The following is a 24695-nucleotide window of genomic DNA, read 5'->3' as shown; positions in this document are numbered from 1 at the left end:
TGAGGTATGAGAGCTGACCATTACGTCCCATTGTCACCTAATGTATATAGACTTATGCTTAGAAACTGACAAGCTTTAACCGGTGAAGCGTGCTTACAGTATAAACCTGAGTTCGCGACTCACATCTCAGTATCAAAATGTATCATTTCGAGCATGGTGCCGTAATTGAATACTGAGCTAAAAGAGTTGATCACAACGTAAATTTGGTGGGTACATAAGGTAAATTGCATCATTAATTCGAGAATGGAAAATGTGGTACTACCGGCTGATTCCAAAATTTAAGCAGCACTTTCGTGATTCAATTGTGACATAAGGAGTAATCATTATAAAATTATTTTTAACATTATATTATGTCCTCATTATTCTATTGTTATAACTCTAGTGAGATGTAAGTTTTCGAATGGGTTCCTGTACAGTAGGGATACTATATGTTAATAAAACGTTATAACAAAGACTTCCAACTAATTCAGTTTAAAAAATAGAAAAGAAAAAAACACAAATAATTTAGATTAAATTCTATATTCAATAGCAACGCATTTAGATCCAATAATGCATTATCTTCATTTGCTTATTGAAGGAAATTTCATTATAGTATGGTTTGTGCTAAAATAATGAAAAAAAAATACATCAATGAATCACTTACTGTCTAAATTTGATATGTAAACTATGAATGTAACACAAAATCTTAACAAAACATATAACGGAGGTGAATATATGATACACAATCAGTCTATATTTATGTATGACAAAAAATGGAAGATTCAACATAAACTACACTAGAATCTGCAAGCAACTTTCTTAGATGTGGAGTGCTCTCCAAAAATATCATTCTCGTTTACAATTTGCGATAATATAGCCTTAGACCAGATTAAATCTGACAACACATATTTCGTCCAGTAAACTATACCCAGTAAACAAGCAATGGGTAATAGCTAAGCACGGCCGCAGTAGGTTTGGTTATTATATATCTTTAGAAAAATAGAAAAATAACTATAACCACTATTTGCAAATATTCATAATGAGGGAAAAAGGTCCATTATAAGGATGTAGCAAATTTGAAATTATTATAAAGGTGAAAAATCCAAACATTAATTGAAAATATTTATTTATCCGTATCAGAATATATTTAGTTTTAAAAATAATTTGAAATTGATAGTTATTGCAAATGATTACCAAATTTTCTAGAATATATGTTATCGAAATGAATCACCACTAATTGATCAATCGGTTTCTGAACCTGATCAAATCAGACCAAGTGATTTTACCAAACAAATGCGAAGTATCAAATTGGGCAATGGATGATGTTGCCCTATTTATTGGAAATAAAAATTGCTACTCATATGGATTCAATATCGGCATAGTTAAATTAAGTATCGTAGATGATTTGAGTTGTCAAACTTGACAAATCCTATCACCGAGCTCCTTAAAATATGGTTAGATGGAGATAGAAACTTCCTTGCTTTGTCAGCGATTAATTGTAAATTATGAAAGTAATAATAACATTGTAACTATGGGCGCAAATCTTAGGGTCGAGGATTGCGAAAAGGTAGCACAATAATAAAAGTTCGATAACTACTGAAACTTACAATATATACATAGGTACCATACAAGAAATATAGGCGTTCGAGATTTGATCACTTCGCTGCCCCAAGACATGAGATTCACTTCAATACAAAACGTTTCTCCTGAGTTCGTGTAAGAAAGGAACAATAAGAAGATAGAGAGATATAGTTATGTTGGTTGTTCTTAAAACATTTATCATATATATCGGAGAGGATTAAGTTAATTGGATGCTATTAGGACATTAAGAAAGTTATAAAAGGAAGAAGACATGGAATTACCGAGAAAGTAGCTTGAAATTCCCTGTGTCAGGTATCGGTCAATCAGGGGTCAAAAGATTATTGTTTTATTGAGAAAGTTGTTGGGAGAAATGTGTACACGTATTATGCCTTTTAAATTTTCATAAACTTAAAAATATGTATTTGCATAGAATATTGAGAAAGTTATAATTATAATTCATATCTATTGTAATTTATATTCTTATAACTTTCATTCCGCCTAAGCAATATCATACAGTGTGGTTTTTATTTCAAGCATCAACATAAGAAATGATCCACAATAAAATATATACGTATACATATTAAAAATATATAAGAATTTAATTGGATTAAATAAATATGATTGTATTAACCAATGATAAATTCAAAGGGCAATCCAAGAGGATAGTAAAAGAAAAAGTAACAAAATGCCTAAAAAGTGACAGATTTAGGTAAACAAAGTATCAATCTGAAAATATTTGGGTATCATTTTTATAATGAGACGCCAAAATATTGAAACACATAAAAGTTAATGTAATTAGAAATGATAATAGCAGTTTGTACGCAATTCTGATTATTATATTAAATAATTGACATACGATTCATATTCTCTACAGAAATTATCAACTAAATATTTTTAATAATTGTGTTGATTGGGGGGTTTACATTTAAAGCAGCCAATAGGAATTGGATATACATCATAATTTTTTCCACATTATTGCTCTCAAACAAGTGATCGTGCCGTACTACAGTGCTCAAATTAGAATTTGTATAAGATCGGAACTACAGACAATAGTATTAGGTCTGATCATGTACTAGTAAAGAACTACATGCATAAGTAAAGAAATTTACTTATAGAATAAATAATAAGATATCAGAAGTAATGAGACGACAAATGTATAAGTGTAATATATGATATTTCAAAGAGTGCTCCAGATCAGTGGTGGTCCCATTTATTATTTCAATACATATTTTACTACTATTAGACTATTTAACTATTAGCATGAAACTGCTACTTCCAACTTACAGGTTTAGTCTACCCGTTATTAGCAGTAGATATTTCATCTCCACCAAACTCAACTCCCCCATTATTACCTCCATCTAATAGTGTACTACTTGAACGTTCATTGCTGTTAAATGTTTCTCCATCAAAATCGGATCCTGATTCTTCTAGAGGTCCTCCTGAACAATCATCTCCTACTTCGATAAATATGTATATAAATTATTTTAGGATAACAATTGAACAAACATACCTTCGGAATAGTCTGCATATTTTGTACATTCATCCTGTACTATAGAACAAATATTTTTCATTGTTCCATTAAATCCGCCTATAAACGGCCAATTTCTATTCATCAGAGGAGTTATAAGATTCTGCAGTTTTCCAAACATTTCACCTATTTCTAGAATAATGAAATAAGCTGATTAGTGAATAAGATTTTGTTTTAAAATGTGGTTTTATGGTTTGTTAACTGAGAATGTTCCATTTATCAGGAAATGGTATTTATTTATTCCAGCTTCTACTTTTTCTTAAAAAAAACCATTTTATGGTGAAAATTGACATATCGTCTGCATCATATTTGGTGGATAAATTTCACATACATTAAATAAATATCACAGTTTCCTAACGTTTGTTGTATTATTATAAGGAATAAATTTTGTTATCAGCTTTTTTAATGGCAATAAACTATGTATATCCTCTATTTATGATTCATCTCATTATTTGCTCCTCTTTGAAAAGTCAAAGAAGAAAACGAAAAGAAACAAATAGGTAATCGAATATTCCTTCTGCCATGATACTCCATAGGCTCAAGAGATGTCATTTGAGACCCACTCCAATGGAATGCCATGCTATTCAAATCCAAACAGTTACAGAAGAATTCTTATAATTACAAGAGAAAGAACAATTTTGTACATACAGCAACGTTAGTAACTTGATGGAACATTTTCATCTGAATCCTTATTCAGTTGAATGCTGAATTAATTGAATTAAATTCCGTCACTTCCAAATGATAACCGTTTTTATTATATTTCTATAGGCTCTGCAGTTCACTGGAAAAAGATTTTTGCAAACCCGATAGTTCTTCTGGACTCTATGACAATTTGGGGAAATTTTTTTTCCGCTTTATTACTTGATTCAATTTGGTAAGAGGTATGAACTGATGAACAGAGGCTTTCAGATATCAAAGAGATAAATTGTTTACATTAAGAGATGCAAAAGTTGAATAATGTGCTTGAGTTGACCTATTTTAATGGATTCTATATTTCACAATGGACTCCGAGCCATTTCCTTCTATACAGACACACGCTTCTTCGAAACTACAATGAAATACGAACTTGGATACACGTTATTTTTCCAGTCTCTTCCCGTTCTAATTTTGAAGTTTGGTTCGAATATTCCTGCCAAATAATCTAACATTTTTTTTAATATTATCAACTGTCATTTAAATATAGACTTGTTGTATATTATAGAAACAGGTACCTAACCTTAATTTGCTTCCTTTCAACAAATACTTTTCGATACACCGAGATGGCTCTCCTCACCTCTATTCTCCGTAGACGTGAGGTAAAAATTACAAAAATATATTTTGTTTATTATAAATATAACTGTTTTTCAATCAATCATTAGGTAGTTTAATTGTTGTAGTGTTACTACGTTTCTAAGGTTATATCAACGACTGAAAAATATTTACCTGTATATTGTCCGCCATCTACAATTCTGTTTATTGCATCGCGTACTGCGAAAAAGATGTTGACCATTCGTTTGAAAAGCGGTATAAAGAAATCTTGATTTTCATATATAATTTTATTTATGAATTGTAATAATTCGTTAAATTGTTTGGACACAAAACTTGATCCAAAGTTAACACCATCGGAAATTATGGAAATGATGTTTCTAATTCCAGGCAAATTGGGTATTTTATTTAAGTTTAAAAATTTCACGCCATCTTCTACTGAATTTCTCAAGTTAGTTGATAAATTTATGCCTGTTTTAAAGACAGTTTTAGTAATTGTCATAAGACGATCTCCACTAAAGCCGATTATATTAGAAGTTGTCTGTAATCCAGATATTAGCATGTCAGCTAATGTACTAATTATATATCCTAAAGTAGCTGAAAAATAAATAGATACGATAATTCAATAATATCTTGGGGTTTGGTTCCAATTAACATGGTTTCTCCACAACTTAGTATTTTTCATTTAATGAAATATATAGGTACAAATTAAAAACTAAGAACAAAAAGAAAACACGGTCGAGTGATAATTATATTCGGAGTAATGATAGGAATCATTGATAGAATCAAAGAAACAAAACATTGTCTGTTTACTCTTTTCACTACGCCTCAATATTATCCCTATCCTCCTTAAATTCAAGATATATACAAAAATATTTGATTTTATGTCCCACTCAAAGAGTTATGTTTTTTGGGACATTGGTGGTAAAACTATTATTTTATTTATCACCTTTTCAATTTTGAGTTTTTGTATAACGAATCATTGTTAAGATTCAATCCTCTAGATCATTATTCAAAATCGTGTCAAAACTAGAAAACATTCACTTGTGATATTTTTAAGAAATTTTGATTTCAAAAGACAGAATCACTATAGGTATATAATAAAATATTCTTATATACTCACATTCCACTGCTCCAATTGCTCCAGAAACTATTTCAGCATTCAATGAATTTATTTTTAAAACTGCATTCAATAATCTTGAGATGACTGCTGCTACGACCGTTCTAGCTATAGAAACAACTCTATTGATAATAGAGAAAGGAATTTTCAATGCTTTGAATTGTAATGTTATTAGGTTCCAAGACAAGTTCACGACCAAACGCACCATCGTTCGCACAAACTTAATTGGAGCCTCTAGGACCTCTGTCAAAAATGATGGTATGTCAATGTTTACTGAACTTTCGACGGAATAACCTGATTTACCATTTCCGCTTAAATTGTTATTTCCTATAAAAAAAATGAGAAAAAAAATTGGATAACTATTCATATAGGCCAAATAGTTTGGTTGGTATGAAAATATATCACATAAGAAGTCGGACACGGAAAATTTCAAATATCCTAAATAGCTAAATTAAAAAGAAGACGAGGATCATTGAGGAAAACAGGGACATGTAAAATGTGAGAGAAAAACAATTCATTTTATTAAAATAGACCAAGAATTATGTATACTATCATAAATTTTATAAAAGGCACCTTACCTCCTGCCATAATAGATACTGCTTTTTCAATTGCTTTTTCCATGTTGTCTCCAAGTGACGAGATGCTGTTAGCAATATTTCCAAGTAATAAACTTACTGAGAAACTTTGTGATTCTTGTTTTTGTCCATTTCCTGTCCTGTGTACTTAAAAAAGGTCTTGAAAATGATCATGTCAAAAAATTGAAAACTATCGGAAATCAGTAAATAATAAAAGGAAATGAAAATTATTCTTCCAAATTGCATATAGCACCAAAGTAGACACCTTCTTTAATATTATACTCACCATAATGAATACAGAATTCATCAAATATTTATATTTCTTGCATTGATTTTCCTACACCTATAGATAGCCCAACTTAGAAAAAAAATTCATAGAAATTGAGGAAGTATCTATTATGAAAATTGAGCTATCGTTCTCAATCAATTATAAATTAATTATTATTAACTATCAATTATTAAGCCCATTGATTTTTTTTCAAATACTTGTAGATATTTACCTCCTTCTTCTCCATTTGTTCCTCCTCTTCCTAAACCTGCACTACTACCACCCATTATATCTGATAGAAAGCTACCAACTCCACCTGACCCAAAGTTGAGCCCATTGTGTGAAACATCCCAGGAGTTTGACGACTGTAATCCTTCCCCCAAACCAGACGATCTGGCCCGAACTGATACTAAATGGAATATGAATTAATTGCCAACGAATTACAAAAAATATTGTATATATCTGCATCTGTTACTGCGTAAATACTTCTTCATGTATGTTTTGTATCGTAAAATAGATGCTAATGAAATCTTGAAGAATTCCTATTGATGTTTTGATGAGTGTGGGTTCAGAAGTTAAGGTCACAGATAATGATACATTTTAATGAACACCGACTGTTTGCTGCATACAATAAGATCTTTCCTCTCTCACCAGTTTATATGAAATATATATAACATATTAATTAACTCACTAAACAGTATTCATTTGAAGGCTTCATTAATTGAATTGATACGGTTAAAACATTGAAGTTCCTGGAGACAAAAAACAAGAAGCTGGACAAAACTTTTCAAAACCTCAGAATAAATAGTAATCTAATAAGATCAAACGTTTTAACAAGAATAATTATATATAATCAGATTTGCCGCATTTTGTAAGTGAGTATGTTTTTATTGAGGTCCAACTGACCAAGGCTAACCTGTAGACTTGTTCGAATGTAGATAAAGTAGAGTAGATATGTGATCCAACCAGGTACCTTTCCTCTATCTATGTCCTACCTCTTCCGAAACCCTTTCTTTTAGAGGCGCCTGAACGTGTGATGGTTTTTGAACCATATGTATACCAGTTAATAAGAGAGTTTTTGCCTATATAAAGACACTGTCACAGGTTTCTCAGCCTATGAAACAGCTCATCTGCTACTGGGATCTATACTAAAGAGATACTCTTCTCTTGCTCAATAGCCTCGTCGAGAACAACTAATACATCCATTTTTATAATACAATTTGATATCAAAAGCTCCGTATATGTCCAGAAATGCACACATTGTGGTTCTTTATTGTACAGCGTTTGTATTGTCTGTTATCATACTGATTTTTTAAGTAGTCCATTTTCAAGGTTTTTATGTAGTTATCCACTAGTTTCTGTATCGCTTTAAAACCATATTAGACAAATAGATATAAATAATCAAGGTCCAGTTTCAGTTTTAAATGATATTAGTATCACCTGTATTCTCTTTCCATGTATATAAATCATTGATCGATAATTTTCCGATCTAGTGAACAAAAAATGAATGTTAAATTTGAATCCATCCATCCAGATGGTTTCCTTTGCGACTGGTATAATTATGCTTTTCCAGTCTCAATATCAATCTTCTGTTTTAGCGCCGACTTCCTCATTTAATTGATATTTGTATCATTGGATCTTTCTTACAAGAATAAAAAAAACACTAAAAATCGCTGGGGCCATATCTGGAGAATGTGGTAGGCTCTGAAGCAATTCGAAGTTCCATTTTATTGCATTTGATAATTATTTTTATCGATTTCTGAAGTAGTGGTGGATAAGCAATACTCCGTGTATACTTATCTCAAGACACAGAATACATAGCTCTTCTAGTCTACTGTTGCGGGTCTAACCTAGGCAGATAACTGCCTGTGTGATTCAGGTGTGTAGTGACTAGTAGTGAATTCAGGATTTGTTTGACAAAAAAATCCTTTCTATTTTTCCTAAAAGTGTTTGTTCAAATTCAAATAGTATACATGTGAAATAGTGTGAACACACTTCTGGTATAACCACCTCTTTTGGGCGCCTTGGTCGTTGGACATCATCGAGGCTTGTACACTCCAGTCAAAAATATTATATAAGTCAAACATATTCCCCAATGGTATTTTTTAGTATTAAAATACAACGCTAAATTAGCACATGGAAATTCTATTAATGCTCAAAAAGCTCATAGACTGGTGACATCAAAAAAATCATAGCAAACTATTGGAGACAACGAGTTCAGACTTTCAAAGCTGTTGTTTCAAAATATAAAAATATGATGTTTGGTGTCCTCCTCAATCCGACAGACTCGGTGGTATATATTATATTCGATATTCGACAACAAGATTTACTTGGCTATCTTCTTAGTGTATTTGTCTTAAACATTATTGCTAATCGTCTCCACAACATCCAGGGAAAGAACCGTGGTAGTCTTGTTTATTTATTTATTAATTATTTTCTGATGTATCATATTAAATGATTATCTTTCGCTATAGATATTTGCTGTTACCTACTAACATTATTTGAATCTCCAATATTAAATTTCTCATAGTTTTTGGTGTTGATAGTATATATAGCTAGTGTAAGTCGCTAGAAACAGTAGTTCGTAAGATATTTTCTTAACGTTTCTTAGATATATTAATTTTTTGTTCACTTCGTGTGTTTTTCACAATATATTAGAATTTCTAGGATCATAACATGCTAGAATTATTGTCATTGTTATTATATCCTCGATATCACTGATCTTCTGATGATTCCAAATATTATTAAATAAATTCTAGATGTCCCGAAAAAAACTGAGATATATTTGTAGGTATATATTCATTAATTACGTGTTACTTATGGAAAAACTTTCTATATAGAAAAATAACAGTTCCATATTTCTATCCAGTATATTCGTTATGCAATGTACCTACCAAAAAGAGAATATAAACTCTTCCTCTTATCTTCCCCAGATTTTCTTGGAAATCAGATTTTTCAAGAAGGCCAATGGAAAGTCTCCTCTTGAAATATTTGATATTTGTCAAAACACATAAAAATTATCATATCCATAGTGCCACCACTATTATAAATAGTAGTAAGTAAGACACTACCTGTGTCCTTATTTCAAGTGAACCATGCACTCGATGATTAAGTAGCCAAATATTACACAAAAGTGTATCAATTTATAGAAGAATTGTGTGACTGAAAATTGCTTAGCAAATACCGGTGCAATCACAAAGATTGACACGCAATAAGTAAAGAAAAGATCGTAGTCACTACTGGTAAGTGAGAATTCATAGAAAAGAAAATCCATGATTCATTATACTAAAAGGAGAAGTATAGAAAATGAGTACTGATTGTGTAATTTAAAATGCATTTCGGTTACAAAATAAACATTATGTTGTTAATCACTATAGTACCAGCAAATGTCTTGAATTTTATATGACAATCAAATATGCAATATTCCATAAACAATGAACTCTTTAATGTTTTCCTATTAGGGCTATTTAGTGTTCTGTATAGTTGTTCCAATATCAATCCAAAAATATGTACAAACTCTTTTTTTATATAAAATTCTGTGATATGAAGGAAATATTTCTAAGAATGTTTGTTAACTGAAGCAATCGTCAAATTGTGATTTAATACATATATTACTATAGTATATATAGTCTAAATACAGATGCCTCAACGTTGAATATGTATGGAAATATTTTCCAATGCAATTTTTCAAATATTAAATTTAAAGATTCTAGAAAAATTATACAATTAATGTTAAGAACTACTGTTACCTGTTGCTATATGTAGTAAGTATGAAAATAATATTGACTTTATATAACTTTTCATTGTGATGTCCCTTCGCGAAACTATAATGCCATTTGAGGGTTTTTTTAATGTAAATAGTTGAAAATATGTACCTGGCTTTTTATTGGTTACAGATAAATGGTAAGGAAACTCAAACTAATTACCTCAATTATAAGTAAAAAATTGTAAACGTGTATTCGCTAGATAATGAGATAAATAACACAACGGCAAAAACATAATTTTCCAACATGATTAAATGTTGAAAGTTGAAGATAAAGTCAAGGTTTCTTTTGTTCGAATATTAACATTACAACTTTCATGAATAAAATGTATATATTATTTTTCTCAAATGAAATTACTCAATATCTTTATTTCTGCTCCGTTCTTCATTCATCACATATCTCTACTTTTCTCAGTTACCAGTGCAATTTGTATTCTAATAGTATTTTCCATACACTGCTTTTCGTTGATCATGTACTCGTAACTCAAGAAGACTTAATTTTATTACATTGGGTCACTACTATCAAGAGCATTATGACCGATGGGACCAAGAAATGGTGGTAATCAACCGTGGGACATTTTTGACAGTAACCGGATCCAGATTTACATATTCGACAAAATGGACACCTAATTAAAAAAAATGAGAACCAACAAATACTTTAATAATATCAATGCAGGAGTAGACTCATATATGAAGCTTCTGCAACGAACAGTTTAATTCATTCATTTACTGTGGAGCTGTTTTAGTACCCATCTACACAATCAGCAAATGAACGTGATAAAGATCCGTACAAATAGCATCAATAAACAACCCTGGTGGCAACGGCGCCTAAAACGTTCCATCGATACTATTATGAGCGAGCTCAGACGCCGAACGGATGATGAGAAATTTCCAAAACCGTCTAAAGTCTAAACGCTTAAGAAATCGCATAAAAAAGTACTCAAGAAAGTAAGTACTTACACACAATATCGAGAACATCAACAACATTTGCATGAATATATTAATCTGCATCAGCGCGAGACACATTAAGTGCACAAAAAAAAGGAATAGAACAATATATTTCATAGCAACCAAAAAGTAATTTACAGAAAAATTGGAGCTACGCCTAATAACAACATCAACCATCCTATGCCATCAAAAAAGACGTTGGAAAAGTATTGGTCCTCATTATGGTCAACCTCCAGAAACGATAAGCGAAACGCCTTTCATACTACAAGAAATCACTGACGTAATCCAAAATACTAACAACAGCTTTGCATAATACATAATAATGGCTCAACACTCCTAATGGGGTTGCACCGCGAACATCCTCTCTAGGTCCTCTTGTTGGTAGATCAGTCTACGTAATTTATAGTCTACACCTTCTAGCTTATTTCTCGCCAAAACTTTCTATTTCCTGTCTTTTTTCTGTTAGTTTATAACCTCCAATCTGCTTAGGCATCTTCCACCTCTTTTTAACCAATTTGTCCTAGACCTGCTTTCTCTTTTTCTTTCACCGGGATCCCATTGCATCATATTGTATGCTGCAAATTTTGTTCTTTCTCTCCATATATACCCCAACCACTTAACTCGCTGAGCTTTAAGTTTTCAATTATTAGTTTTTTAATTATTGATTTTTTTTATTTATTCAAAGTCCTGTTGAAAATTAATTAAGAGTGTTGCCAGAGCTAGTACAATTGTACAATTTTAGTACATTTTACTGTATTTTATACGCTAGTACATTTTTCCTTTTTTCTAATACATTTTCCCTGGGCTCGCAAATATAAAGTACTTTTATATTTTCGTTTAATAAAATAAACTAGAAATTGTACTAGATTGTAACAATAATTAGAAAACAGAGCCAAGTTGATTTATATTTAGATCGCGAGATTTTTGTACTGCGTTGCTAATTTTATCGGTAAACTTTATATAAATTTTCCTTAAAATAATAATTGACACAGTCTATAACATTTTTGGAAAAAAAAAATTTAATTTAAACTTATGTTTATACATCTTTCTATAATTTTATTAAATTTGTTTGAAGTTGGTCCAATCTAGTACATTTTCTAGTTCAATTTTTACATTCAGCTTTAAATTGTGGCAACACTGATTGGATGTACTCCATCCGTTATCGACCTTGATATTGAAGTATACTAGGAAAGGATAATTCTCCTCTAAAACTAACTTGAACAGATGTTTTAGAATAGATTATAAATTAAGGATAAGTGTGAGGATTGGTTAAAATTCCTTTTTTCGCCACATCATAACGAAATTAAATTTCTTTATTAGCAAGTGATCGCTTCAGTGGAAGAAAATATAATTGTTGGCAATTACCTACTCAGTAAATAGTTAACAATAGTTGGTGAAAGCTAATTATCAATTTTGAAATATTATAGAAACAATAAACAAAATAAACTAGACGAAGTAATGATAAAATTAAACTGAAGCAATTATTTTCAATATTTACGTCATAATTTGTTTACTCTAGAGCCGAAATTAATGGTATTCTTATCCTAATTGGCAAAAACTGAAGCTAGGATGATATAATACGCTTGTTGTTATACGCAAGTAACTTTTTATTACATCAAATTCGACTTAGACTTTTCAAACAAGTCGTTTATCACTCCATCACATATATTAAACCAATGTTATTTTAACAATGTGCATCTTTAAAGGGAACAATTTCAATCACTAGAATCCATCAATTTAAATAACCCATAAGGACGACATAAAAAGTGCTTTGCCTTTCTTTTTCATTCCATTTTTAGAGTTTAAGATGTGGCGAAATCCTCAAATAAAACAAATTTATCTGGGAATTTTGCGAAGAACTTGAAAAGGATGAAGATTGAATTTCATTCTATTTTATCTTTGCATTATTCGATTTGATATTTTATATTAACCATAAGCTGTCGTGGGCATACTTGGGTAAATTATATAATTGTATAATATTTAATGCAGAAACATAATAATCATAAAATATTGTCAAATTGAATATATCCTATAATGCGGACAGTTAAAACGGTTATTTTTTTACGCATACGTAGAATTTTTAAGGAAATCCGCGTATTCAGGAAAATCCAGCAATCAGTATTTGTGTTGCCAACATAAGTTTGAGACTAAATGATTAAATACCTCCGAGCTATGACGTGCTCCTGAATTATTTTTCATTATCCAACTAAAGACAGTGACCGTGACAAAACTTTGGCTGTTTTTGTACGTACCAAAAACAAATACAGAATCAACTTACATTCGTTTTAAAATTAGAACTTAGTGTAACATCAACCCTGATATCAATTTAGTTTTAGAAACGCAGCATCAACATATTTTATAGGGATGTTTTTATCCATTTATTATTGCAATATGTTTGATTTCCTAGGTGTCCGTAGTTTGAAAAAATAAATTTTGATATTTACTACGAGGCAAGACTTATTCAGGACTTTCACTTTTAAACTACCTCAATTGAAAAGTAGATGATTTTTCATATTAGTTATGTTTAGAGATTTGAGGTTGGCTACAATGACAATATTTAAGTAAGCTATAATGTCAAATTTTTGTGTGTCATGAACAGCTTGGAAATTATGTTATCTATAAATAAATTTATTAAAGTATTAGTAAATATGAGTATGCTAAAAACTTATTCAATATGAAACTAATAAGTCAAGATCTCGATAAAAATGGAGAGGGGTAAGTACAACCCAGAAGTATTAAAGGTTATGTCACATGTATTTAAACACCTGCTGAAATATTCAAAATGTATATCCTTATGTTTAAAAACAAATACGAACTATATATACTAGCTCATAAGAATTAAATATATTAAAATTGCGTTTAAGATCTTCATTTACAACAATTTTAAATTGAAACATTCCAGTATGTTCAAATTTTTATTAGTCACTTTGCTTTATTAACATATTTCTTTCCATCCCAGAAATATGTTTACTGTAATGATTGTACTCTAAATTATAGTACGGTTGTGCTCATCCCAGAAGAATCGGAAGATATGTGGCATGCTTATAATCTCATTGCTGAAGGAGATTCTGTAAGAAGCACCACCATTAGAAAGGTACAGACTGAATCTTCAACTGGTTCTTCGTCTTCCAACAGAGTAAGAACAACATTAACCATTTCAGTGGAGAACATAGATTTTGATACACAAGCGTGTATGTTAAGATTGAAAGGAAGAAATATTGAAGAAAATCAATATGTAAAGGTATGTTCAATCAAATACCTAATCAGTGATATGATATGATAAATATATTGATTGCTCCAATTCATTTTATTACTTTACAGATGGGAGCTTATCACACATTAGATCTCGAACTGAACCGAAAATTTTCACTCAAAAAACATGAATGGGATTCTGTATCTCTAGAACGCATAGACATGGCATGTGATCCAACAAAAAGTGCAGATGTGGCTGCTGTCATTATGCAGGAAGGTCTTGCACATATCTGTCTAATTACTTCTAGTATGACTTTAGTGAGAGCGAAGATTGATGTTAATATTCCCAGAAAGAGAAAAGGTTTTGTCCAACAACATGAAAAGGTATCAACTGATGAAGTCAAATAGATATAATTGTAATAATTAATACTGATTTGGCCCAAACATTATGTTTTTATATACAATAAATAAAAAAATGCAAACAGTGTCCTTAGATAAAACTGGTTGACAGGGTTTCAGAAAAATTTATGGATTTTAGGGTTTAGCTAAATTCTATGACAATGTCATGCAGGCTATTCTCAGACATGTTAACTTTGATGTTGTTAAATGTGTACTGATAGCATCTCCAGGATTTGTGAAGGATCAATTTTATGAATACATGTTTCAAACAGCTGTAAAAACAGACAATAAAGTGTTATTAGATAATAAACCAAAGTTCATGTTAGTTCATTCTTCTTCTGGATTTAAACACTCTTTACAAGGTAACAATGTTGAAACTGTTATCAAAAATTTATTATTTAAGGCTGTTTGTTGTTGCAGAGGTGCTCCAAGATCCATCGGTAGTTAATAAAATATCAGATACTAAAGCTGCAGGTGAAGTGAAAATTTTGGAAAATTTTTACACTATGCTGCAATGTGAACCATCAAAAGCCTTCTATGGTAAGAAACATGTAGAAGCTGCTAATGCTGAACAAGCTGTTGAAATTTTGCTTATTTCGGACAACTTATTTAGGTGAGTAGCTCCAAACTTATATATTGTTTCATATCTTTATACACTTTTTATAGATGCCAAGATGTAAAGCTGCGCAAGGAATATGTGGATTTAGTTGATTCTGTCAGAGATTCTGGTGGTGAAGTGAGAATATTTTCAAGTCTTCACATTTCAGGAGAACGTATGTAGTAATTTTCTTTTAATTTATCTAGGGGCCATCACAACTGGCTTTAAGTTTTTGCTATTTCCATTATACAGTTTTTGTAGATAATGTTGATATACATTTGTAATAGAGTCATATATGGACGTTGTTTTAGAACTGGAGCAATTAACAGGTATTGCAGCCATTTTAAGATTTCCGATGCCTGAATTGGAGGAGGATACTGATGAAGAAAATGAATAATCAAGTTGTTATCTCTGGCTAGATAGATCATCGTGAATTTTAATTTTTATATCCAGATTTTTATTTAAAGCAAAAGGAAATACAATTTCAAAATACAAATTGCAATATGACTCCTAAAATATTCTGTTGTTTTTTGTATAAAAATTGAAAAGCAATGATAGAAATAGAATACGTTTATTAATTATCAACAAAAGATATTTGAATAATAAAATAAGCAGGCATTGTTAAAATTTATGTGTTAATCCAAAACTATCCTATTTTAATCTAATTTGAATAATAAACTTTATAACATCCACAGAAATAGTGTAATTTGAAACCACAAAGAAAAAAACTATTTCACAACTTCTTTTTATAAAGATTTATTAATTGATTTCAGTGAATTGTATTTATATAATTTTTATTATAAATTGTTATGAATAGTTCTTTTTAATCTACAAATAAAAAAATAGAAAGATTACACTTACATTTTTTACAATATAAATGCAGCTTTTTTATATTGTATTAATCTTCTCAGTTAACAATATATGTTTCCATTGAAAGATGTGTTAAAATGAATGAATCGGAAACGTGACAACTATTTACTTATAATCAGAGCTTGGCAGTTGAGTAACATGAGGAACCAATTGACGACAAAAGTGCATTTATTACAATTATGCACTGTTTAAAATAGTTTATCCACTATGGTTGTGCAACATGCCACAACACATTGTACCTATTCTATTTTATTATTTATTTTATTAGCACTGAATTTAAACTCCGAAAGATATTAAATTCATTGAATAGTAAGAAAGACTTCACCCTTGTATAAATCGTGCTAAACGTGTGAATGGTTGAGTGTTTTTATCTGTAAAGTGTACAATAAATTACTTTACACAGTGTAAACCATAAACAATAGTATTAAAAGAAAATTTATTGCCCACTAGTTTTATATAAGAAAATATAAAAATTCATAATTTAAATAATAATAACCCCAAATCCAACTGAAAAAGACTGCCGAATCTAATTAGAGCTATGCTGACGCACACTATATTTTTCTCCTTACAATTCGGTTTTTCGAAGAGGATATGAATTAATATTCATATAGTTGTTCAAATAATGGTCAAAAGGTGGAGATGATAACTGAATCAATTCGTCTAATTACTCACCATTGAATATAAATACAAGATGATCCAAAATTATAGCATTGATTTCGAGGACTGATAATTCATCTAAAAATGATACACAACCCTTTGATTGGCTGAAATAAAAACCTTATATTTTTGTAGACATCTGTCAAATAAATTGAAGAGTGAGATATTAGAATAATATTGAAATTGCGATATTAAGATAATTAATTTCATCTCACCGCCATTCTATACATACTTGTACATATGTAACTCAAAGTTTAATGGATAGAAGATTGTGATGTCGAATTATTACAAGAGCACTCTTATGTCGAAAAGTCAAGGATACAATTTTTGAACTAATTCCATTGGATTATCAGTTTTAGAAAAAAAGTACACCAAGAAATAAATACTCTGATTTTTTGAAGTACTATCAGTACTACATAATTCTACACCACCAGTTATATTAATTATTTGAGGTCATTCCAATAATCAAGTAGTTGAAATTCTTGATTTGAATCGTTAAATAGAAAGATTGAATCATGTATCCAATTGAGAATATTTTGCATTGTAATCTATAAAGCTCACGACTAAGGAATTTAACTTCTTATACGGTTGATAACAATATTAAAGAACTGTTCATTCTTACAACGCCAAAATCAACTATGTCTCGAGACAGTAATGGATGAGATTTGCCTAGGATTTTATATAAAATAGTCGTAAGAGAATACTGATATTCTAGTTCTTGAATGGGTTTCAAATAAGAAACTGATATCTCTTTTCCTAAAAGAATAATATTATGATTAGTCATTCGAATTTTTTATGATAAATTTAAAAGTAAATTATTAATAGTATTTACGAAGCCATATAATCCAATATAAAACATTTTATTATAATGTATCAGTTAACCACTAAAATAATATATGTCATATTGATTAAATTCTCAAGTGATAAATCAACAATAAAGAGTAATAACCTAATGCGGGAAAGTGGGAAAATAAACAGGATTTAAGTATTGAAATGATGAAAACGGTAAATATTTTGAGAGATTAATTGATAACAATACGAATTTTGAAACGAAGTCTTAAGAGAAAAATGAGTATTGTTGTCAGACATGATATTTATAAGATATAACAGAAAATTGATCAAGTTCAAGGAATGAAATGGAATCCATCAAATTATTCACCACTATCTTCTCAACGGAATTAAAAATCATGAAAAGTAATAAAAAAATCAAACGAACATATGAGAAAGGGAATCAGACACAATATTTTAATTTGTTTATTTTGTAATAACTACAAATGTAAATTATACTAGAATTTGCTATTTACTACCTATGTTCATGTCTCAATGTTTACACTGTCGGATAAAGATGATAGCCTAGTCTTCTTTGGACAAGATTTCATGTTAGAGAGCTGCAAAGAAACAAAAGCAAACTCTTGGAATTCACTTTATTTATTATGAAATAAGAAATATGACCAAAATATTAAATTTGATAAATTATAAAATATATCAATAAAGTGTTAGGGATGATAAATATACTGAAAAAATATTTATTCACGAATTAATTTTTCATTCATCCGAAATTATACAATGTATCAATTGAACAAATAAAACAAGATATGACCCCAATTCATTAAATTCGGTAGGAGTGAACTCACCTGATAATAAAATTCGAGGTAAATATTTATAACAGATTTTTACTTAATAAGATGATATATTATTTGATAACCAAAACACTAACTCCGAAATAAAATAGTGATTAATAACAGAAAACAAAAGATGTAATCTTATCAAATTCCATCATTATATATAAAGGATGAAATATTTGGATACAGTTAATAAAGCGTGTCAATTTTGGAAGAAACCATTCTCAGAATCCGATTAACATGGTCTCAGAACTTTGCTTTATTATTGTAACTTCTCTTGTGGCTGCAATCTCAGGTCACGGTATGATGTTAATACCGCCTGGCAGAAGTTCACTGTGGAGAACTCACCCCGAAGCTCCTATTAATTATAATGATAATGAAGTTTATTGTGGAGGAGCTTATGTAAGTAAAAGAATTTACTTCATTACTTCTAAGCTCGTGTCAAATAATTCAAGTAAAGAGATCTAAAATCAAGAACATATATATATATATATATATATATATATATATATATATATATATATATATATGTTCTTGATTTTAGATCTCTTCTGTTTTAAAATCAGTTTTTTTAATAATTGTTGGAAGATAAACTTTCACGTTTCGACACTGACAATTTGCGTATTTATATTAATTAATCAATTGATCACCTAATCACTAAATTAAAATAAGAATAAAATCGAAATAGAAAATGTTCTAATAAGAAAAAATTAATTTTTCCTTAGTCCTTACATCTTAAATATGTAGCAGTACTTAATCAATCATTTGTAGTTTTATTAGAATTTACAAAATAGAGCTACAAATTTTATTTAAATTATTTAGGTCTTTTTTATCCTTTGTAGCTTTTTCGTTTTAATGAATGTGAACTATTGCTAAAAATTCTCTTTTTCGTGTATTAGATTCCGTTCCAAAAATTTTTGAATCTTTATAATTCAATTTATGTTTTTTTGATATTTCATGGTTCGTTAACGTTAACCTTTTAGTCTATTTTCTAAATATTGAGATGTTTGCCCCATGTAGACAGCGTCACAATCAGTATAAGGCACTTGATATATAATATTACTTGTTTTGTTTTTTGGTGTTTTAGATTTCAATTTAGTGAAATATTTGGATAATGTACTATCTCCTTTATGACTTGATTTCGTTATAACGAAACTGCACAAACTTAACATTTCCCTTCGACCGATTGTTTCAAGTATTCAAAGATCTCTTATCCCATTATCTAATTATCTGAAAAATATTTTGAAAAAAATGTTATATCAAAACAAATACTGTCCTTCATGACATACTAATATCATATTTAATGAAATAATTCGATAATTGTTGGGAAAGTTCTTGTACATATGGCGAGGGAAAAAGCTTTATGTTTTGTTTTTTAATAGATTGTAGTATCTGTTTATCTTTTTCCTGAATATGTTGTTTATCATTTTTTCCGGATAATTATTTTCTGATTGACTGAACATGTCAAATGATTTTCAAAAAGACCAAGTATAATTTTTCAAATTCCAACAGCACATTAATTCTCAATATTTAAATCGAACAGTGTTGAAATTACTATTAGCTGTTGGCATCTTCGGATCTTCTAGCGAATCCTAAATACTAATTAAACTACCTCGAAATTAACTTTTATACCTGATAGTTATAGATAGATTTTCAATTGCTTCAACGTTGAATTTTAGGTTCAAAATACGTTAAATGACCAAAAATGTGGAGTCTGTGGTGACAGATATGACGCTCCTCATCCTCAAGACAATGAAAATGGAGGAACTTATGGTCTTGGTATAATTGTAGGAACTTATCAACCTGGAGATGTTCTAGGTGTTTTAGTTACTCTCACAGCTAACCATTTAGGATATTTCACGTACAGGTATTCAATAAATAAATGTAATTACATATTACGCCAGCATATCTTGTTGAATTATATCTATTCTGTGCTATTTCAAAAAACGGGTATTTAAATAGATCTTTGTTTCTCATACTTGCAAACATGCAAATGTGATAGTCTACTTTGATAAATGAGTTCATGAAATTAGAATCATCATTATCTTTAAAATTGAAAAAATAGATTTTTGGAAAATCTGACTAGAAGCTGTTATTCAATTTCTAGAATTTCTCATATTTTTACAGAATATTTTTTTAACATTATTCTACTAGATATATAAAATAATGCGTAAAAAAGGTCAGAATAAAAGGTAAAGTTTCAGTATTTTCAACTTCTTATTTATTTTTGAAAGATGCTATTGTCCAGCCAAGAATTCTCGTGCAAAATTCCATAATTCCGCAGTTTGAAGTCGTCTCTTACCTTTCTACTTACTTAAGAGTATATTTCTTTCCTATTGTAGATTATTGCGAACTGATTTGGTTTCTCACATTACTAGACACGAGAAAGCAATCGTTTTAACGTCCTAAACAGGTCTTCGAGTGAGACGCTCTTTATACCCCTATCTTGTATTTTATTTAAATTCGAGATGAGTGGTTATTCTAACATCAATTTTTCGTTTCTTCATGGAATTAGCGAAGTACGTTGTATCCGAATTTCTTTTAAAGCGATAATGCTGAAAGTGTTTTTCATATTTGTAACTACATTTTTTTTAAATAATTACCAATAAACATATTTAAATAACCCAAAAATTTAAAATCTAAGTTTACCTATGCAATTCAAAATATTTGTTGTAATAAAAATTTAGATATTTACACAACATCCTTATTTAAATACTTGATACTTAAAGTCATCCGTTTTATAAAGGAAAAATATATTATCACAACAGCCCAATATGAATCATTCGTCAAAAATATGATAAACCATAAGTAAATTCAGAATTTTAAAGTAAATATGTGTTATGTAATTGCTCTACATTTTCAATATCTGAGTATTTACAGTCGAATTTGATTCGTTATATACATTATTGAAACTATTTTCTTATTCGTTAATCGTTTTATTATGTTACTCTTGACTCTATGTAGAAATTGTTAGAAAACTGTATCCCTTTCATAAGAAATGGTAAGCGAAAGTGATGTTTCACATTACATCATTCAAATGGTACAGTAATTCACGTAACCCATCTGTAAAAAATATTTGAGGATCTCAATGTATGTGTGGTATTACTAAAGATCAAGAATTTAATCAAAACCTGTGATACTACATTTGTTCTCCTTACATATAGTCAAATATTTCTCATGATTTTATCATCCGTCGTATGAACAACTTTTTTTGTTCATATTTATCATTAAATTCCGAAAGTGATATTACCTGCTTATATATAAATTATGTAGTAGTTATGCAGAAATTATTTACAAAATATATACAAATATTTGGTATTCGCAACACCATTTTTCCCATGACTGCACCATTGTGGACGCCTTAGGGATGATTATCGATGTTGGGTTAAATCTGCATTTGGCTATATTTATTGGATTAGGTTTGATATTTTTATTATGATTAGTCTTTCAACCAATAAAGGGTTGTACGTTGGTGGAAATGCCTATATATTAGTTGGTTTGGACACGTTTCTCTCTCAACCACTCATGATAACTAATCTCATCTGCCCGTTAATATTATCTATTCTCAATCTGCAGATAGCTGCTTCTCCTGATTATATATATATATATATATATATATATATATATATATATATATATATATATTGCTAGTTTCGGAGAGGGTGTTCAAAGCTTAAATTTTGATTTTTGCAATAATTTTTTATGTTTTCACAATTTCTCTTTGAAAATTGGCAGTTTTACGTTTTTTGACATCAGGAATCATAATTTGCACTCTAATTTAACATTGCTAATAGAGGGCGCTAGTTACACTTGTAAGTATTTCATCCATTATTCTATTTTTTTGTTTGCCTTACATTCTCTTCGATAATTCAATAATTTTTTTCCTGATGTAATTTTTCACTCTTTCTCCTTCTTTTCCAATGTTTTCCTCTATGCCCCTTTTTTGTTACCAATTCTTCCATTTTGTTAGTATATGTCCATTATGTTATATCTTTTAGTGAGTTTTCAAAACATTAATCTCTTTTTTCAATGCACTTTTGGTAAGTTAATTTCTCTTCGTTATTTTCATCCTGTATTTATTATTGACAGGCTAATATTGTAATTAAATTAATATTTTTTGCCTAAATTGCAGTTTATGTGAGTTACCCGATCCAGATTTACCTGAACCAGGTGAGGAATGTTTCGTCAATTTGCGTCTTGAAGATGGTTCCAAAAATTTTCCTATCAAAAGTGATTATTATATTGTACAAAATCAAGTTGTACTTCCAAATATAACTTGCCCTCGATGTGTTTTAAGGTGGACGTACAGAACAGGTATATTTTGTTTACTCAGTATCCGTAACTATATTGGTATAAATCAACTTTCAACAGAACTACTAATTTTCTTGATGACTGCAAATTCAAGAATAGACTATTAATTTGGAAACATTTTACTTGGTGTTTTTTAAACAAATAAATTATTTAATTATTATTAATTATACTTTTGACAAAAAGAAGTTGATTGTTCTATAATTTGGAATAATTTCATTTTTATTCTCAGACTTTTTCGTTTTTATAAACCCAATAAACATGTAATTGCAATTATGATATTCCTTGAATTGTTAAAGTATCAAATTCAATGTTCTCTTATATTCCAACATCAAATTAATAATTGTGAAAGCTCCATAAGCGATAATATTTCTAAATTATTACAGGTAATAATTGGGGTATCTGTGAAAATGGTACACAAGGAATCGGATGTGGACCTCAAGAGCATTTTAGATCATGTGCTGACATCGCTATACTTCCATAATTTTATCAAGTCCAACAAATAGATTTTGTTGATTTGATCAGATTAAATGCCAATAGGGGTACATAGCCCTAGGATTAATTATATTCCAGTTGAAAGATAGTCTTATCTATTTATCTAAATATAAATTTTGCATAGATTTAATTGTCTAAGATATTCGTGTTTGATATGTAAGTATTACATGCAAATAAAAAAAAGATAAAGAGAACTTTAAATCTTCCATCTATTTCTTTATTAACTCCTACTACAATGTGCTTCAGATTATTTAAAGAGGGAAGACTACTAGTAGTTGAATATATAGAAATGTGAACGTCACGCCAAAAACATCAGCATAATTAAATTATAAATTCTCGAACAAATTGTCATTGTTGTTCTTTTTTACTCATTTTACGCAAAGTTGTAACTATCATTAACAAAAAATTGTGAGAAAGTTCCATTTGTTAAGTCATTGTGTAGAAAATAGAGTTTTTTCAAAAGTTACTCTTAATTGTGTGAAACATTTCTGGCGCTGCTCGAACAGGATCATTCGAACAGAAACATCTACGTTTCCTGGTCAACTTCAGTTGTTTAACGAAAATTCATCGGACCCTTCCAGAGGATATTGACATGCTGAGGACATCATTCGTAATCATATTATAAGTACCTATATTTCCTTAGATTTTATTTATGAGTATTTTTAACGAAAATTTACATTTATTATTAGTCGAAATAAATTTAAATTCTGACAATTCTTCTTATACAAACAGTTCTCTATATTTTACCCAAAAACCTTTTTCTGAAGAATCTCGAACATTAATTGTAAAAAGAAAATGTCAGTAAATAACAGCGGTACGGCGAACCTTTGTGTTACTTTACCTGAATTTTTTAAAGAATATGATAATATTTCCCCGTTCATGAAGTCTGTTGATAATTTACTTGCATTCTCAGTTGATCAAAATCTAACTGCATCTCAACAATTTATTTTAAATGCAAACATTTTCTCTCGCATTAAAAATGGACCTAGAGATTTTTTGAATTATTCAAATAAAACACTTTGGATTGACATAAGACCAGCTTTATTATCTAAATACGGTGATCGACGATTTAAAGATATACTAGATATACAACTATCGACGACTATACAAAAACTTGACGAATACCACCAAAGAGTCTGTAATAACTTGAATAATTTATTACAATACATAACTTTTAATGATAATGGACAAGCTGTAAATTTTGAAACTCCTTATTTTAAAAATATTGCATTAAAAAATTTCTGCACAGGTATAAACGATCCCTATTGCGAATATCGCACTTTCAGATAAATTATTTAAAGGAAGCTTTCCAAAAATGTACTGCTTACGATAACTACAAAAACCAACAGCAATACTTTGTAAAAGGTCAACAAAATAAGAAAACCTTTTCGTCTATAAAAAAGGTCAATTCCTCTGCACCACAATCGAATGTGTGACCTAATTTCCTGCGCAATAATACTCAAAATTTCAATCATCAATCTCAACCACATTCCAATTTATTCAGAAACGCTCCTCCCAATAACACAAATTTTCATAGAAACAACTTT

At 29.6% G+C, this 24695-nt stretch overlaps 3 protein-coding genes across 6 annotated transcripts; 2 read left to right on the top strand and 1 right to left on the bottom strand.

The window, feature by feature from the left end:
* Nucleotides 1–503: 503 nt before the first annotated feature.
* LOC130899367 (uncharacterized) lies at nucleotides 504–10177 on the bottom strand. Of its 4 annotated transcripts, none has more exons than XM_057809277.1 (8): nucleotides 10046–10177; nucleotides 6529–6705; nucleotides 6032–6175; nucleotides 5457–5780; nucleotides 4511–4930; nucleotides 3071–3220; nucleotides 2845–3017; nucleotides 504–603 (listed from the first exon to the last, which is right to left on the bottom strand). In XM_057809277.1, the coding sequence occupies exons 1-7, from the start codon at nucleotides 10098–10100 to the stop codon at nucleotides 2854–2856; spliced, it is 1434 nt and encodes a 477-aa protein (XP_057665260.1). In that variant the 5' UTR covers nucleotides 10101–10177; the 3' UTR covers nucleotides 504–603; nucleotides 2845–2853. The 4 variants fall into 4 exon arrangements, with proteins under 4 accessions (XP_057665260.1, XP_057665276.1, XP_057665268.1 ...); XM_057809293.1 differs by having other exon boundaries at nucleotides 2913–3017; XM_057809285.1 differs by having other exon boundaries at nucleotides 2845–3014.
* A 3346-nt stretch (nucleotides 10178–13523) lies between these two features.
* On the top strand, nucleotides 13524–15894 carry LOC130899427 (protein pelota). The gene is made up of 7 exons (XM_057809360.1): nucleotides 13524–13722; nucleotides 14005–14248; nucleotides 14329–14583; nucleotides 14738–14960; nucleotides 15019–15211; nucleotides 15265–15371; nucleotides 15508–15894. The coding sequence occupies exons 1-7, from the start codon at nucleotides 13682–13684 to the stop codon at nucleotides 15591–15593; spliced, it is 1149 nt and encodes a 382-aa protein (XP_057665343.1). The 5' UTR covers nucleotides 13524–13681; the 3' UTR covers nucleotides 15594–15894.
* A 69-nt stretch (nucleotides 15895–15963) lies between these two features.
* LOC130899443 (uncharacterized) lies at nucleotides 15964–23402 on the top strand. The gene is made up of 4 exons (XM_057809382.1): nucleotides 15964–18747; nucleotides 20025–20212; nucleotides 22478–22659; nucleotides 23040–23402. Exons 1-4 carry the CDS (start codon nucleotides 18586–18588, stop codon nucleotides 23135–23137), a joined length of 630 nt encoding a protein of 209 aa, XP_057665365.1. The 5' UTR covers nucleotides 15964–18585; the 3' UTR covers nucleotides 23138–23402.
* The last annotated feature ends 1293 nt before the right edge of the window (nucleotides 23403–24695 follow it).

Source organism: Diorhabda carinulata, chromosome 1 (genome assembly GCF_026250575.1).
Source record: "Diorhabda carinulata isolate Delta chromosome 1, icDioCari1.1, whole genome shotgun sequence".
NCBI lineage: Eukaryota > Metazoa > Arthropoda > Insecta > Coleoptera > Chrysomelidae > Diorhabda > Diorhabda carinulata.
Note: the sequence above shows the minus strand (reverse complement) of the source record. Positions and strands in the feature narration are given on the sequence as shown.